General features: G+C 43.4%; 1 protein-coding gene across 1 annotated transcript in view; it reads left to right on the plus strand.

Annotated features, from left to right (window-relative positions):
* Positions 1-559: 559 nt before the first annotated feature.
* LOC145393382 (alpha-L-fucosidase-like) overlaps positions 560-14594 on the plus strand; it is a gene marked incomplete at its 5' end in the record, with an annotated part of 30679 nt that continues 16644 nt past the window's right edge. Inside the window, 5 exons of the mRNA XM_080267479.1 lie at positions 560-578; positions 3426-3595; positions 3937-4171; positions 6223-6386; positions 11192-11393. Of these exons, the coding sequence (XP_080123605.1) occupies positions 560-578; positions 3426-3595; positions 3937-4171; positions 6223-6386; positions 11192-11393 (790 nt within the window). The remainder of the gene's footprint in view (positions 579-3425; positions 3596-3936; positions 4172-6222; positions 6387-11191; positions 11394-14594) is intronic.

Consider the following 14594-nt stretch of genomic DNA (forward strand, 5'->3'; position numbering starts at 1 on the left):
CTAATAACCAAGGAGACTCGTCCTTACCTCACAACTAAGCCTCATCAAATTTCACGGAAGTGAAGCTTGGACATTGTTGGAAGGACACAAGTCAAGAGTGAGAGCAGTGGAAATGAGTTATTTAAGAGGAGCCTGTGGAGTCACGTGGAGAGACAGGCTGACGAATGAGGATATAAAGGAACGTTGTGGTGTGGATGTGGATGTGATAGGAAGCGTTATGAGGAATACACTGAGGTGGTTTGGCCATGTGGAGAGGATGGAGGGTGAAAGACTGACGAAGAGAGTGTATATGAGTGAGGTGGAGGGGGGAAGAGGGAGGGGGAGGCCGAGGATGAGATGGAGGGATGGGGTGGAGAGGTATATGAGAAAGGGGGGGGTGAGTTGGGAGCAGGGCAGTGAAATGGCGGGGGACAGGGCGACTTGGAGGCGATTTGTTTGTGGCCACCCCAAACGGGATTGAGGCGTCTGGCAATAGAAATAGAAATTTCACGTAACCACGGCGTAGCTCTTATTCTCCTAACACGTTTTTGTAAGTGATTAATTTTGCTTATTACACCTTACTGTCCTTTGTGTTATAGAAATCCTTCCAATATCGCCATACTCTAGAAGAAACTTAGAAAAGGATATTAACCAGCCATATCCAAAAATAAATATGTAAGGGAGAGGCGTTTCGAAGCTTCCATAACCGAGGAGAATACGGATCCAGTATTTAACTTGTGAAAACGGACCAGTTCCCTTAAATGAAAACAAACCGACTATACAACAAGCTGATATACTGCCATCCACTCAGTCTGCCTTAATGGCGTCAATACCACTGTGTGTTTCTTGTGCCCTCTCATGGCCTCCAGACTGCACCGGCTCAAGGATGGGAGGCCAAGGCAAAGTAGTTCAGCTGGGCTTTTCTGTAGCCTTTGATTCTGTAAATCATGATGGATTACTACACATCCCCTCTGCTATAGGTGTAAGAATTCCGGTATACTCAATTATGTCATTTTGTGAGAGGTCGAAAATATCGTGTTTTTGTAGATGATTGTTACAGCAGGTCCTTCAACGTTCACTCAGACATACCCCAAGGCAGTGCTTTGGGACCACCACTATCTATCATTTATTCAATGGATTTGTTCCGGGTTACTTGTATGCCGCTGATGTAGCTTTGGTTTCTAACGTTCTTCCTCCTACTTTCAAAAGTGGACGGCTATAACTCTGAGCTACAATTTCAACATTTTGCGACACCGTGAAATCCGGACACATTAAACCATACTGCATAAAATGCTATTCAAGAGATTAGGCAATGCATGAGTGATACATGTAGCACCGGCCTTCACCTAAAACCTTATATTCGTGAAAGTAATGAGTGAGTGAGCTTGTAACACATTACTGACTAAAATTTCCAAAGAAAGGACTGTGCAGGGTTAATAAATAGAGTCACCCCCTTAGCCTACCAGCTCACAGCAGTGAAGCTTATACTGCGAGTCAATGAGAACGCACCACCTAATTCAGTTGCAATAAACTCGTGTGCCGCTGCTTGTTTCCAACACTGATCTGATTTGCTATGATCATGTACTCATACAGTACCCATCTGAACAAAAAGATTAGCTTTTTTTTTTTTTTTATGTGTCCGACGCTGGGCATAGGCTTCACAGCCTGCTCCCAAGACGCAGCAGTCCTCCTACATACCATACACTTCTACATGTCACCACTTCAGGGCTAACGCCCACCGTCCATATTGAATACATGCTAGGGCTGTCTCATACAGGACTGGTGTATTGGTATTAGCGGGGGTATTTTTACGACATGTCGGCGGATCTTCTGGTAGATCAGTAAAGTCTGCTTTTATTAAATTCAAATCCTTAAACTGTTCCCTGCCCCGGCGGGGATTTGAACCTGGGTCCGGTAGGACTACATGCCACCTCTCTACCGACTAAGCTACCGCCTCGCCCTTTGTTCACGAAGCAGCGTCTCAGAGACAAGATTAATCTACTCAACCCATTCCACTCGCTGCTTACTGGTGGAAATGGAACACGTGGTTGTTTTACGTCTAGGACGAAGGTTAGGGTGTGTGTAAGTGGAAAACGGTCTGCCAGTTTTTGAAAAACTGCCCCCATGCAACGTTCGTCATGCCTTGAACGTCATCATGCCTTAGGGATGCAGGAGGGTGGCATGATGCAACGTGAGGCAGCCCGTAGAATGGAGTGTCATCATTCAGTGATTGTCAGGCTCATCCAGAGGCATCATGAAATAAACTCAGTTGACGACCGACAGCTTCCTGGAAAAGTACATGTCACAACAGGAGATCAAGATGACCCCATCCAGATGCTGCATCTCCGGGACAGATTCCGGTCGGCAGCACAAACGGCATGTGAGACTTCTGGTCGACATAATCATCGGAAGAGCAAGTCCACCGTATAGCAGCGACTGCAGTCGTTTGGCCTAATCACACTTAGACACGTAAGGGTTTGGATCTCTCACTCACCCGTCGTCGGGACTGACTACAGTGGATTAGCCAACATGAATGCTGGACCAGAAGACAGTGGAAAGCTGTTCTCTTCACTGATGAATGTCGCTTCTGTTTGGATCACTCTGACGGACATCTGCGTGTTTGGAGACGACGTAATGAACGTTATGCCAACTGTTGTGTGAGACAAGGTAATCGTTGGGATGGACCCGGCATCATGGCATGGGCAGGCATTGCAGCCGACTACAAAACACCTCTAGTGATCATTGAAGGCAACTTGACGGCTCGAAGATACGTTGATAATATTCTTAGGCCCTATGCGATCCCGTTTCTACGCTACCATCCAGGTGTAACAACGTTGCAACAAGATAACGCTCGTCCACATGCTGGGAGTTTCTACAGGCTGAGAATGTCAGCACATTGCCATGGCCTGCCTTCTCACCCGAACCACCTGAACATATGTGGGATTATCTTAAGAGGCGCCTTTCGTCGTGAGACTCCAAACCACAAAACAGACGACATCTGATCCAGGCAATGCAAGAAGAGTGGGAGGGGCTTCCACAGTACACACTACTTGATCTAGTGTCCAGTATGAGGCACAGGATTACATCTTGCATGGCTGCAAATGGTGGTTACTCCCCGTACTGACTGACACATGTGTGGAATTGTCTGTCCAGGGGTCGTCACAAATTCACTGATGACTGTTTATGTAATGAATTTCTTGCTCTCATTCTGTCGTAAACTTGTAGGAGATATTGATGGACTCATAATGTGAACTACATTAAGATATGTCGAACTTTACATACAATAAACCACAGGTAAACTAATGATGCATTTTCACTGACTCAGAGTAGAGCTCCAAAGCTTCTCTTAAAATGGCACATAACCCAGAATGATAAGGACTAATGTATAAAGTGAATACCAAGTTCCTCCTAATACACATTACAGCCTTTTATTTCATCCTCAGTGTGTGTTGTGAGAGCCGAGTATCAACCGAACTGGGGGTCACTGGATTCCCGCCCTCTGCCCAGCTGGTATGACGAGGCAAAAGTCGGCATCTTCCTCCACTGGGGCGTGTTCTCTGTCCCGTCCTTCGGCTCAGCGTGGTTCTGGAAGTTCTGGCGAGGTGACGAGTTTATGGTTTTGTGTACGGTAAAGAGTGAGGGAAATGAGAGTTTTGGAACCTTATTCAAACACACACACACACATACAGAGAGAGAGAGAGAGAGAGAGAGAGAGAGAGAGAGAGAGAGAGAATACTTAAACCTCTACAGACACTTCTTCATCAGACTACAGTACATAACATTAGTCAGCATCTAAACTTAAGCTGTCAGAGGTAAGTCAATCCTTTTAGTGTACGTTAATTTTTCACAATGTCCAAAAACACCTTAGTCATACCTCCACGGATGTACGATCTAAAATCCAGTCCTAAGAAGTCAGTTGTAATTTTATCCTACCATTTCACAGATGATAAGAACCAGGCGTACGTGAATTTCATGAAGAACAACTATCGGCCTGATTTCACGTACCAAGACTTCGCCCGGGATTTCACCGCTGAGTTCTATAATCCTGAGGAGTGGGCCCGGATTCTGGATGCGTCTGGTGCGCGTTATGTTGTGCTGACCAGTAAACACCACGAAGGGTTTACTCTCTGGCCTTCTAAAGGATCATGGGGCTGGAACGCTATGGATGTTGGGCCGAAGAGAGACCTTGTGGGTGAGTACACGGCTTTTCCCCTTTTCCCCATTCTTACTTCCTCCCTTCTCTCTTTCGTCCCTCCCCCTCACGGGCTCCCTCCTTCCTCCTTTCCAGATGGATTGGAAAGCTGGATTTGTCAGGATCATGAGAGGGTTAATAGTGACGATATTGCTTCAGCCTAGTATGGTTGAATCTTAATTGGATATAACCTTCATTGAAAATCCTTCTAAGACACACCACACCATACCTTATTGTAAAGTGATGGTCTCTCCTACGATCAACAGAATCGTCTGGCATTATCAAGAAAAGGATAAAATTGAAAATATCCCTTCATACACAGTGATCCCCAACCCTGAATGCATTTGGGGCGTTTTGTGTAGTGCTCACCAGTTAACACCATAAAGACGATATCTTTTAGCCCTCAAGACCAAATAATTCTCAACTTAGGGGGCGGGCCCCCCTGGGGGGCGTGAGCAGTTTCCAAAGGGGGTGGGAGGACTTAGAGGAAAAATAGAGATATGAACAAGTGTGTGTGTGTGTGTGTGTGTGTGTGTGTGTGTGTGTGTGTGTGTGTGTGTGTGTGTGTGTGTGACGAAGAACCAATGATTAATTTTCAATATTCGTATTCTCACTCTTCCCCATCTTTCAAAGCACATTTTTCTTTGTACCCGTGAAATAGGATTTTATTTTATTTTCTGCCTGTCGCCTGGTCACCCTCCTGTATTTTTCTTCTCCTTTTCTAACCTGGTCATTTTGAGGGAAAACTAAAGGCCAAAAATAGTTTTATATTGATTAATAGGCCGTGCCCAAATTAAAATACAAACTCCTCTCAACTTCCCCTTCCCGATATCTCCCATAAAGAGGGGTAGTGAACTGCAGGAGCGGGGCTGGTTCAGTGTGTATTCACCTGGGTTAACGTTCACCTGAATCTGGGGGAACAATGATAACAACTCAGGAATAACATTTTAGAGTCCAATAATGGCAGGGAGAGAAGGGAAGGGGGCGTGGATATGAGGATCAGGGCTAAGAGAGGGTCTATCTCTCTATAGCCCGACGCCCTAATCCAGCAAAGGGTGGCCGCAGACAAAACGCCTCCAAGTCGCTCTATCTAAGGGAGGGTGCGGACCAAAATAAGCTGTGAATCGCTGCACTAGACCCTACAGGACTCCTTTAGGGAATCGTGTGGATTCGGGCTGATGAGGGATGTTGTGGGTGAATGCTCTCTCTCTCTCTCTCTCTCTCTCTCTCTCTCCATAACTCGTCCACCACAGACACATCACACATTAATCTATCCTTGTAGGACAGATGAGACATTTACTTTCGTCTGATTCAGGTGACTTGGATTTTACCACTCATCCCCAGACTCACCACATCTAAATAAGAGTAACAACTTTATAATGGTCCTCTATTTCAGGTAATCTTGCCATTGCTCTCCATTTCCAAGCTCCACACATCTGCGTCAGGCTGTAACACTCATAACCTGAATCAAATCACTTAATGCCAAGAGTATAATGAAAAAGATGACCTAGGGAGCAAACACTGACTATGATCTCTTGCTTCAGGTGATATTGGCGACTGCTAACTATTGCCAGACTCACTATATCTAAAACAGTGAACACCAGTGATCTTCAACATCTGCTATCTTTCGCTAGACTCTCTTACGTAAACAAGTAAGACAAATGTAAAAGAGTAAAAACACTTCCTTATGAGGTTCTGTTTCAGGTGATCTCGCGGTTACTGTCCTTTGCTAGATTGCGTATATCGAAGAGTAAGCACTGTATTATGGTGTTCTGTTTTGTGTGTTTTGGCTTTCCCTATCCATTCCCAATCTCTATCCCATTCCCTGTCCCATTCCCAGACACTCTCTTTTATTTACTCTTATGGTTTCTTATTGTCTTCTGTTGGAGGTGATCTTACTGCTGCTGTTCAGTACCAAGCTCCACGCATGTAAAAGAGTAAAAACACTTCCTTATTGTCTTCTGTTTCAAGTGAAGAGTAAAAACACTTTCTTATTTTCTTCTGTTTCAGGTGAAGAGTAAAAACACTTCCTTTATTGTCTTCTGTTTCAGGTGATCTCGCTGCTGCTGTCAGGTCCCAGGCTCCACACATCCACTTCGGGCTGTACCACTCCCTGTACGAATGGTTCAACCCCTTCTTCCTCCAGGATAAAGACAACAACTTCCACACAAACGATTTCGTGACCAGGAAAACCATGCCGGAGTTGTATGAGCTGGTAGGTTAGGTGTACTGACTTTGAACCTTCTCATGGTGGAGACAATTCTTGTATACCAGACAAGTTGATTCAGCTGGGAGTTTGGTACTGTTATTATTGTCACCCTTAACCCTCTCCCTGTCGGCACAGCTCTAGTGGTTTATTCTACTTACGGCAAGGCAATGTTATTTACTCGAGAATGAGTCATAGGAACTTGAGTGCTGCTGGGAAGAAATATGACCATACTCTTTTCACCTTAACTTGGCCCAGAGTTTCGTCCATTTGAAGCTTATTCCGTGTAGCTCAGAGGCAAAATAAGACAGTACTACCGCTAAAAATCCTTTACATCGCACTTCTTCATGACTAGCATAAGTTTCTAGCGTTAATCTATTGCCAAAACTCAGAATTCATGATGGGGTGATAGTTTTAGGCCAAGTAAGATTAAAATGAGCATATGTAGGCCTTAATGCAATCCAGGCTTTGAGTATGAAGGTTTCAGGATTACTGGACAGAGGCGTTTTAGAGAACAGATTTAAATATGGAACTTTGAATCAGAGGCGGGATTTTCAAACATACTCTCAATTTGCTGTCGTAACATGGATTTAGTTTTACAGGAAGAACTAGAGACATGGGAGGTTCTGGATCTAGTTTACAGTGTCCTTCCTGCAGAAAGAATTTATAACCTGCCGCTGTTTTCGTCTCGCCACTAAGATTTATTTGTGAAGTTCGTTAGAACAAGATATCAAAACCCGAGTTGCCACAGGGAATTGATTGTAAGTGCGTTCGTGCATCTCGGTCCTGGTATAGCATGAGAGAGAGAGAGAGAGAGAGAGAGAGAGAGAGAGAGAGAGAGAGAGAGAAAGAGATGTGGACAAGGGAAGACCGCTCAGATAAAGTAGAAGAGTGCATTGACGGTATATTCGTAGTGAAAAAAAGGATGTAGATAGGATAGTGAAGAAGATATATATATATATATATATATATATATATATATATATATATATATATATATATATATATATATATGTATATATATATACACGAATGAATTTGAAGGCGAGAGGAGGCACGGTAGGGCAAGAAGATGGTGAATGGCTATGTTAAACGTGTATGTGAGAAAGCGAGGTGTGAAAGTCGATGTGGCTACGGAACGGACAGAGGACTGACCCGCCTGACGGAGCATACAGTCAAGATTTTGTGCCAACTCTTTTCTCAATTTTATAGCCGATAGGAACTGAGTAGCTGAATAAAATGTGTTAGGAGCTCATGACAAGGGTTCTGCATCCCTCCTTTTTTTTTTTTTTTTTTTTCGTAATTTCATAGTGGACAGAGGGAGTATCTAGCTCACTACGTGATGCACACCTCAAAGTACAAAAAGATTATGCCAGATAGTTCTGAGAGGTGGCGCCAAGATTCTGGGCATTTGGATAATGTGAACTGCTTTTTGATCCTGTTTACTGGGCATGTTGATAGTTCTCCTACTTTCTTTCTCTTTCATTGTCTCTGGATAGTTTTTAATCTAATATTTTATACCTGTCTATCCACAGTATCTACGTATCTATCTATCTGTTTATCTATTGCCAGATCCCTTAATCCCATAAGGAGTGGCCACGGACAAATCTCTTCCACCTCGCCCAGTATGGCTGCCCGCCCTCCAATTTACACCCTCCCTATCTCATATATCTCTTCACACCATCCATCCATCTCATCCTTGGTCTCCCTCTCCTCCTCTCCCCTCCACCTCACTCGCAGACACTCTCCTAGTCAGTCTCTCATTCTCAATCCTCTCCACAAAATACAAAAGCATTTACGTGGACTATAAAGTCAGAATGAAAATTATGATATCTAAAATGAAGCCTTGTTAAGTATACTCTTGCTCTCTGTAGACAATTTTTTTTGGCTGGGGGGGGGTTTCCGAACTAGGGGGGGTTAGATGCAGCCTTCATTAACTCCTTCACTACTGGGATGCACTCTTAATCTGTATAAAATCGTCTTGAAGCAGCAACAGTAAAAATGACTGGGAAGAAGTTTGTCAGATACTTTTTTACTATAACTCATTTGATAAACAGACACAAACACTCTCTTTTGTAACTCAAAATTTTCATAGATGTCAGCCTCTCTGTTGAAAGTCAAATTCTGTCTGTGTCTGTCTGTCTCTCTGTCTGTCTGTCTGTCTGTCTCTCTTGCGAATCGAAGGGGGTACAGCTGAGGTCGATGCATCACATACCGTCATATCTCCCGGCCAACAACACGAACTGGTCTCTTACGGTTCCTCTCCACTAATCAGCCAGTCACAGCCTAGCTAACTGCAGCCTAAATTTAATCCATAATAAGGAAGCTTATTTAATTTTGGTTCCCATTACTTACACTACTGCTGAATTTTATAGTTGTTTGTAAGATTTTTTTTTTTTTAACGATGATTTGATATTATTCCAAAATATGCCTTTTAAAGGATTTTTTTTTCCGATAAACTATACATGTTAGTTCAAAAATGCAAAAATATTCATTTACTGCCATGCGCATATAATTATAGTCTCTCTCCAATCCATCCCTCCATCTCCATCCCTCCATAACAACAACAACAACAACAATAATAATAATTATCCATCCATCCATCATCCAAGCCTATGTAGCCCCATGAGGAGCGTAGGAGCCCGGGGCTAGGCAAGTTGGTCCTGACATTTAAGGGCGCGTCCACACGTGTGTTAGAACAAGTGCTAGCAACATGTAAGCAACACAATAACGGGCAAGTTGCAAACTTGCTGAGAACAGCAGCGTCCAGACCATGTTGGCAACATCATGATGAAGTCTCAGCTGCCTGGTATGGACACACTTATCCCATCACCTCTGTTGCCAGCAGGTTTGCTGCTGCACTGTAACATGTTTACTTACATCTGTCCAAACACTGTTGCATACATGTTGTCAAGACATGTTTGAGTACACGCGTGGACGCGCACTAAGATAAAAGTGACCAGCCTCACTCATCCCCGAGTGGCATTACATGAGCAATAAACCCCAACCATCCCTTGGATACAAACCTGCACCAGCTCAATCCGATCGGAGCACCTTAATTACCCACTAAACCACCAGACGTCAAAATTTCGTTATATGGTTACCACCCAGCGTAGTAAATGGTTTCCTGGTGTGCAGGGAGCCATTTTGTTTGCCGCTCAGTATAGAGTCACCCATAGGCAGCAGGAAAAGGAAAGAGTGAAGGAAACTAATAATAATAATAATAATAATAATAATAATAATAATAAGTAGTAGTAGTAGTAGTAGTAGTCTAGTAGTAGTAGCAGTAGTAGGAGTAGTAGTAGTAGGAGTAGTAGTGGCAGTAGCAGTAATAGTAGTAGTAGTAGTAGTTGTTGTTGTTGTTGTAATTGTTGTAGTAGTAGTAGTAGTAGTAGTAGTAAAAATGTTTTATTATTATTATTATTATTATTATTATTGTTATTATTATTATTATTATTAACAAAACGGAACACCAACCAGGGAATGCAATACCTGGGCCGTACAGTCAGTCCAGCTGCCGAGCATCTGACACAGTCCTTGACCTGTTGTTCTGAAATCGACTAACCTGTCTTCCTGTCTAACTGTGCGTCCATCCACCACGTCTGGTTTCAATCGACTCAGCTAAGTTAATAGAAATGAACAAGTGCTCGTGGGCCCTGCGGGTCCCTCGCACTTGTTCCTGCGGAGGGCTCTCGCGCTGCTATAATATATTTTAGTTATAGCTGTGGACAAACAATTCTACAGAGATCCTATGCCGGGCTTCGGGAGCGGCGTTTTTTGGACAAAATGTGATCGCTCATTAAATACAGTAAAAGTTTTTCAATCGTGATGGGACCAAGTTTTTTCACATCAGCGAAATTTTTGCGATTTTTGTACCAATTTTGGTGCAATTTGAATGTGTAGTTTCGGCTGCCCAAAACACACACACACACACACACACACACACACACACACACACACACACACACACACACACACACGGCTAGTGCTATGGAATATTAGATATCTGGCAGTTCCCTGTGACGCTGCCCTCCGAGTGAGTTTCTCAGTGCAGAATCTCTCCATCCTTGCCTTACCCCAAACCCTTCCACCAGGTTTGATCAAAGTAAGATTGAAAACCATGTCATGTGACCCCAACCTTTGAACTATTCCTCTCAATACCCACTGACTGACCCTTAGCCCTTCCTCTAAGTTTGGTCCTAATAAAAAAATTGGCTTGGTTATTAGTGCCTACTCCTGAACACTGCTACTAAGTTTGGTCTAATTCATTTTTTTTTTTTTGACTCCGCCCATAAGCTTGGCCTTGAACCAAAATAAATAAATAAATAAATAAATAAAATCCCATTGGCCGACCCCCAACAATCAAGACTTGTACAACCTACTGTTTTGTTCACACAGGTACACTTGGTTCACACACGACGTTGCTCCTTGACCATGACTTGACCGACTGATCTCAATACTGAGTCGCTGTATTTATTGCCTTACCTTCAGCTTTTCCATCAAGTTTGTTTTTTAAACTGAATCGGAACTGTTTAGGTTGACCTTGCTATGCCATCTTTATCTTCATTGTTTTTAAAAAAGCTATGCGTTTTTCTTTTGGCTGACCCACAACATTTCCACTAAGGTTGGTTAAAAGCGGACGAAAACACACACACACACACACACACACACACACACACACACACACACACACACACACACACACACACACACACACACATGTGCGCGCGCGCGTGTGCACACGTTACGTATATAATATCCTCTGTGTTTCCAGTACTGTACTTGTGGGTGTAGTAATATAATGTGTGACACAGGTAAACACGTACCGTCCCGAGGTGGTGTGGTCTGACGGGGATGGCAAGGCACAAGATTGGTACTGGAACTCCACCGTGTTCCTGGCGTGGCTGTTCAACGAGTCCCCCGTCAAGGACACAGTGGTGGTCAATGACAGGTGGGGCCTTGGCACAAGCTGTCATCATGGGTCCTTCTACACCTGTAAGGATCGCTATAATCCAGGTGAGAATGATATCTGGGTGAATAAAAGGTAGTCATAGGCCCTTCTGCATCTGTACAACCACTGTAATACTGATGAGAATGATAGCTGCTGGTCAGTAGTACGTGTGATCAGTAATAGGCAACCAAAGCATATAGTTAAGGAGCAAACGATAGGTGATGGTCAGTGGTAGTTGGGAGCTGGCATAACACGCCGGTACACCTGTATGGACCTCTATAATCTGGGTGAGAAACTGATGAGAGTCCATTATAGGAGGTTAGTGAAAGATGGGGGTACTATAATCCAGGTGGGAATGACAGGTGTTGGACAATGGCAGGGTGGGTGTAGTGTCACTGGTCACACCTGTTAAGATCGCTGTACTCCAAGTGAGAATGGAAGGTTATACGTGTTGACCAATTCTAAATCATTGGACACCATTCTTCACCTGCTCAAACGATTATATTATTGTTGTTAATGGGTGGTTCTGGTCGGGTTCTTACTGTTCTTAAAAAATGGACTTGTATGCTGACTCTCTGCCAAGGTAATGTCTTTCGACTTATCTGTCAAATGGTTTTGTTTCTCTCAGGCTGGAAGCTTCCTTACATTCAATCAGTCCTCAACAAGGGTGACCGGTCCCGATCCCCTATCTCCCAAATGAATTAGTCTCTTGAGTTTTAACACATTTCCTCTCATATCTTTTTTTTTTTTTTTTTTTTTTTTTTTTTAATGACAATCAGTATTAGTTCCTCCCGAGACGCTTCAGTGGAGATCTTACATTCCTTTCAGATTCTTGATCACCAAATTTTCAGAATGTCAGTTAGACCTTTACTATTGCTCTCGTCATTTCGAAGGCCCTCAAGAGTGGCTGTCACAACTGTTTAATTTTCAGACTACACCCCGAAGCTGTCTGTTCGTGAGTCTGTGCTTACGAGTTATGTGTCACTTCTAGTCATCTCATAACTGTTGTAGATGGTCACTCTTCTTCTAAATCTATTGCTTGTGTTCCTCAGGGTTCTGTTCTATTACTAGTTCACTTCCTCGTGTTCAGCAATGACTACATAACTGTACGTCTAGTGGCTAGCCCTGCCCACTCATAGGCTGACGAATCCATCCTTTGCTTGTGTATTTGCATCAATCCATATCATGTTTACTGCGGGACCAGACCTTGTCTTAAGAGGGAGAGTGATAGCCAGAATTCATACTGCCTTATGGTGGCCAGGTACAGTCGCCCAAAAAAGTATCGGCCCCTTAACCGCACGCATCATTCTGAAACATGGACGTGGCATTGTGGTATCTGGGGCAAGTTGCAATTGTAAGTGTAGCTATTTTTCTTGGTAAGTATTAAGACTTTAGAACTCATAAAACTTCACATATTGGGTGTTGTACTTTTTGAGGTACTGTACTAGGTTAATAGAATATGTGTCTGCAACATTCACTCATTTCCAGATCCATCGAACCAAGGGGATGTGATACTTTTTTGACTAACTGTACATACCAGGAAGGAAAGTCTGTACTGTAGTGCAAGCGGAAGTGTTGTATTGGTTGCATCTGTATGTGTTAGGGTTTATCTATGTATCTGTTTCCAGACACTTTAATCCTGTAAGGGGTGGCCACACACAAGTTACCTCCATGTTTCCTTGTCCTCTGCAGTTTGGCTGCTCTCCCTCCAACTCATCCCTCCCCCACTCTCACGTATTTCTCCTCTGCATCCTTTCATGTCATCTTTGGTCTCCCCCTCACCCTCTCCTCTTTCACGTCACTTAAACACACTTATCTAGTCAGCAAACCATTCTCTATCCTCTCCAAATGCCAAACCATCTCAGCGTATTTCTCTAAACACTTTCCGTCACATCCACATCACCAGCAAAAAGCTCCTTTACTTCCTCATTTGTTTATCTGTCTCTCCATTTAACTCCACATGCTCCTCTCAGATAACTCATTTCCACTGTTCTCATTCTTGACTTGTGTCCTTCCAACAGGGGCCAAACTTCACTTCCGTACGTTTGAGTGAGGATCATAATACTGTCATGCAGCGAATTTTTTACTTCCATGCTCACTTCTTAATTCCTTATCACTGCTTTCAGTAAACTAGCAACCTTTGTATCCTTCTGTACCCATCCAAACACTTCATCACCTAAACTTCCATCCTTACTCATCACACTACCAATCCTTAAGTACTTGACTGTACTCCCATTCTCCACTGCCTCATCATCCAGCCTCACTGTGTATGCCATGACTCATTTCTCTCAAAGACCTTCATTTTACTCTTATTTACATTCACTTTTAGACAACGTTTTCTACATACACCTCCACACTCATTCACCAAACCCTGCAGCTCACATGCATCTTCACTTAACAATACAATATCATCAGCAAACTACAGTACAGGAAGTTTCCACACCCTACCTTCACTCATTAGAGACATATCAAATCCACTGCCCTACCTAGTATCTCTTTATAACTCCATCCATGTACAAACTGAACAAGCACAGAGACATTACACACTCCTACTTCAATCCAACGCTCACATCAAAGAAATGACTTAGTTCACTATCCACACGCACTGCAGCCCTAGCGCCCTCATGCATACTCTTCACAGCATTCAATAACTTTCCATTTACTCCATTTATTTTTTATACCTTCTACCTTCCCAGTCTATCCACTCTGTCACGTCCTTTTTCCAGATACATGAAGGCAGCGTAAAACTTCCTTCCCTTCTACAGATTCTTTTGCGCCAAACATCTTAGAACGAATATCTGATCCACGTAGCCTCTTCCCTTGCTAGAACCCCGTTATTCTTCTCTAACAAATTCCTGTTATTACCCTAACACTCTTAATAAGCATCCTACCATATATTTTTCCCATTACACAGAGAAGATGAAATACTCCTCTGCCACACACTTGCCTTCCCCATCTTCCTGTGTACAAGGAAAAAATTATACCTGTCTTCCAATCCTCCAGGACCTTACCATCCTCCCAGTCCAATCTACACATCTTCCATATCCATTTTGTCCCCATCTCTTCCCCATATTACAACATTCCACTACACTCTCCATCAATTCCTGGGGCTTTCTCCACTTTGACTTTCTTCCTTGCTTCTGATACGTCTGTTCTACTGATCTCATCCTCCCTATTCGTCCTCTTTCCCCAGTCATTCCCCAAGCACTTATTCCTGCATAACCGACAGCTTTAGTCTATGAGATGACACTACCAACTCCCGCAGT

Source organism: Coenobita brevimanus, chromosome 24 (genome assembly GCF_032717465.1).
Source record: "Coenobita brevimanus isolate Jiangsu-jjx chromosome 24, ASM3271746v2, whole genome shotgun sequence".
Classification (NCBI taxonomy): Eukaryota; Metazoa; Arthropoda; class Malacostraca; order Decapoda; family Coenobitidae; genus Coenobita; species Coenobita brevimanus.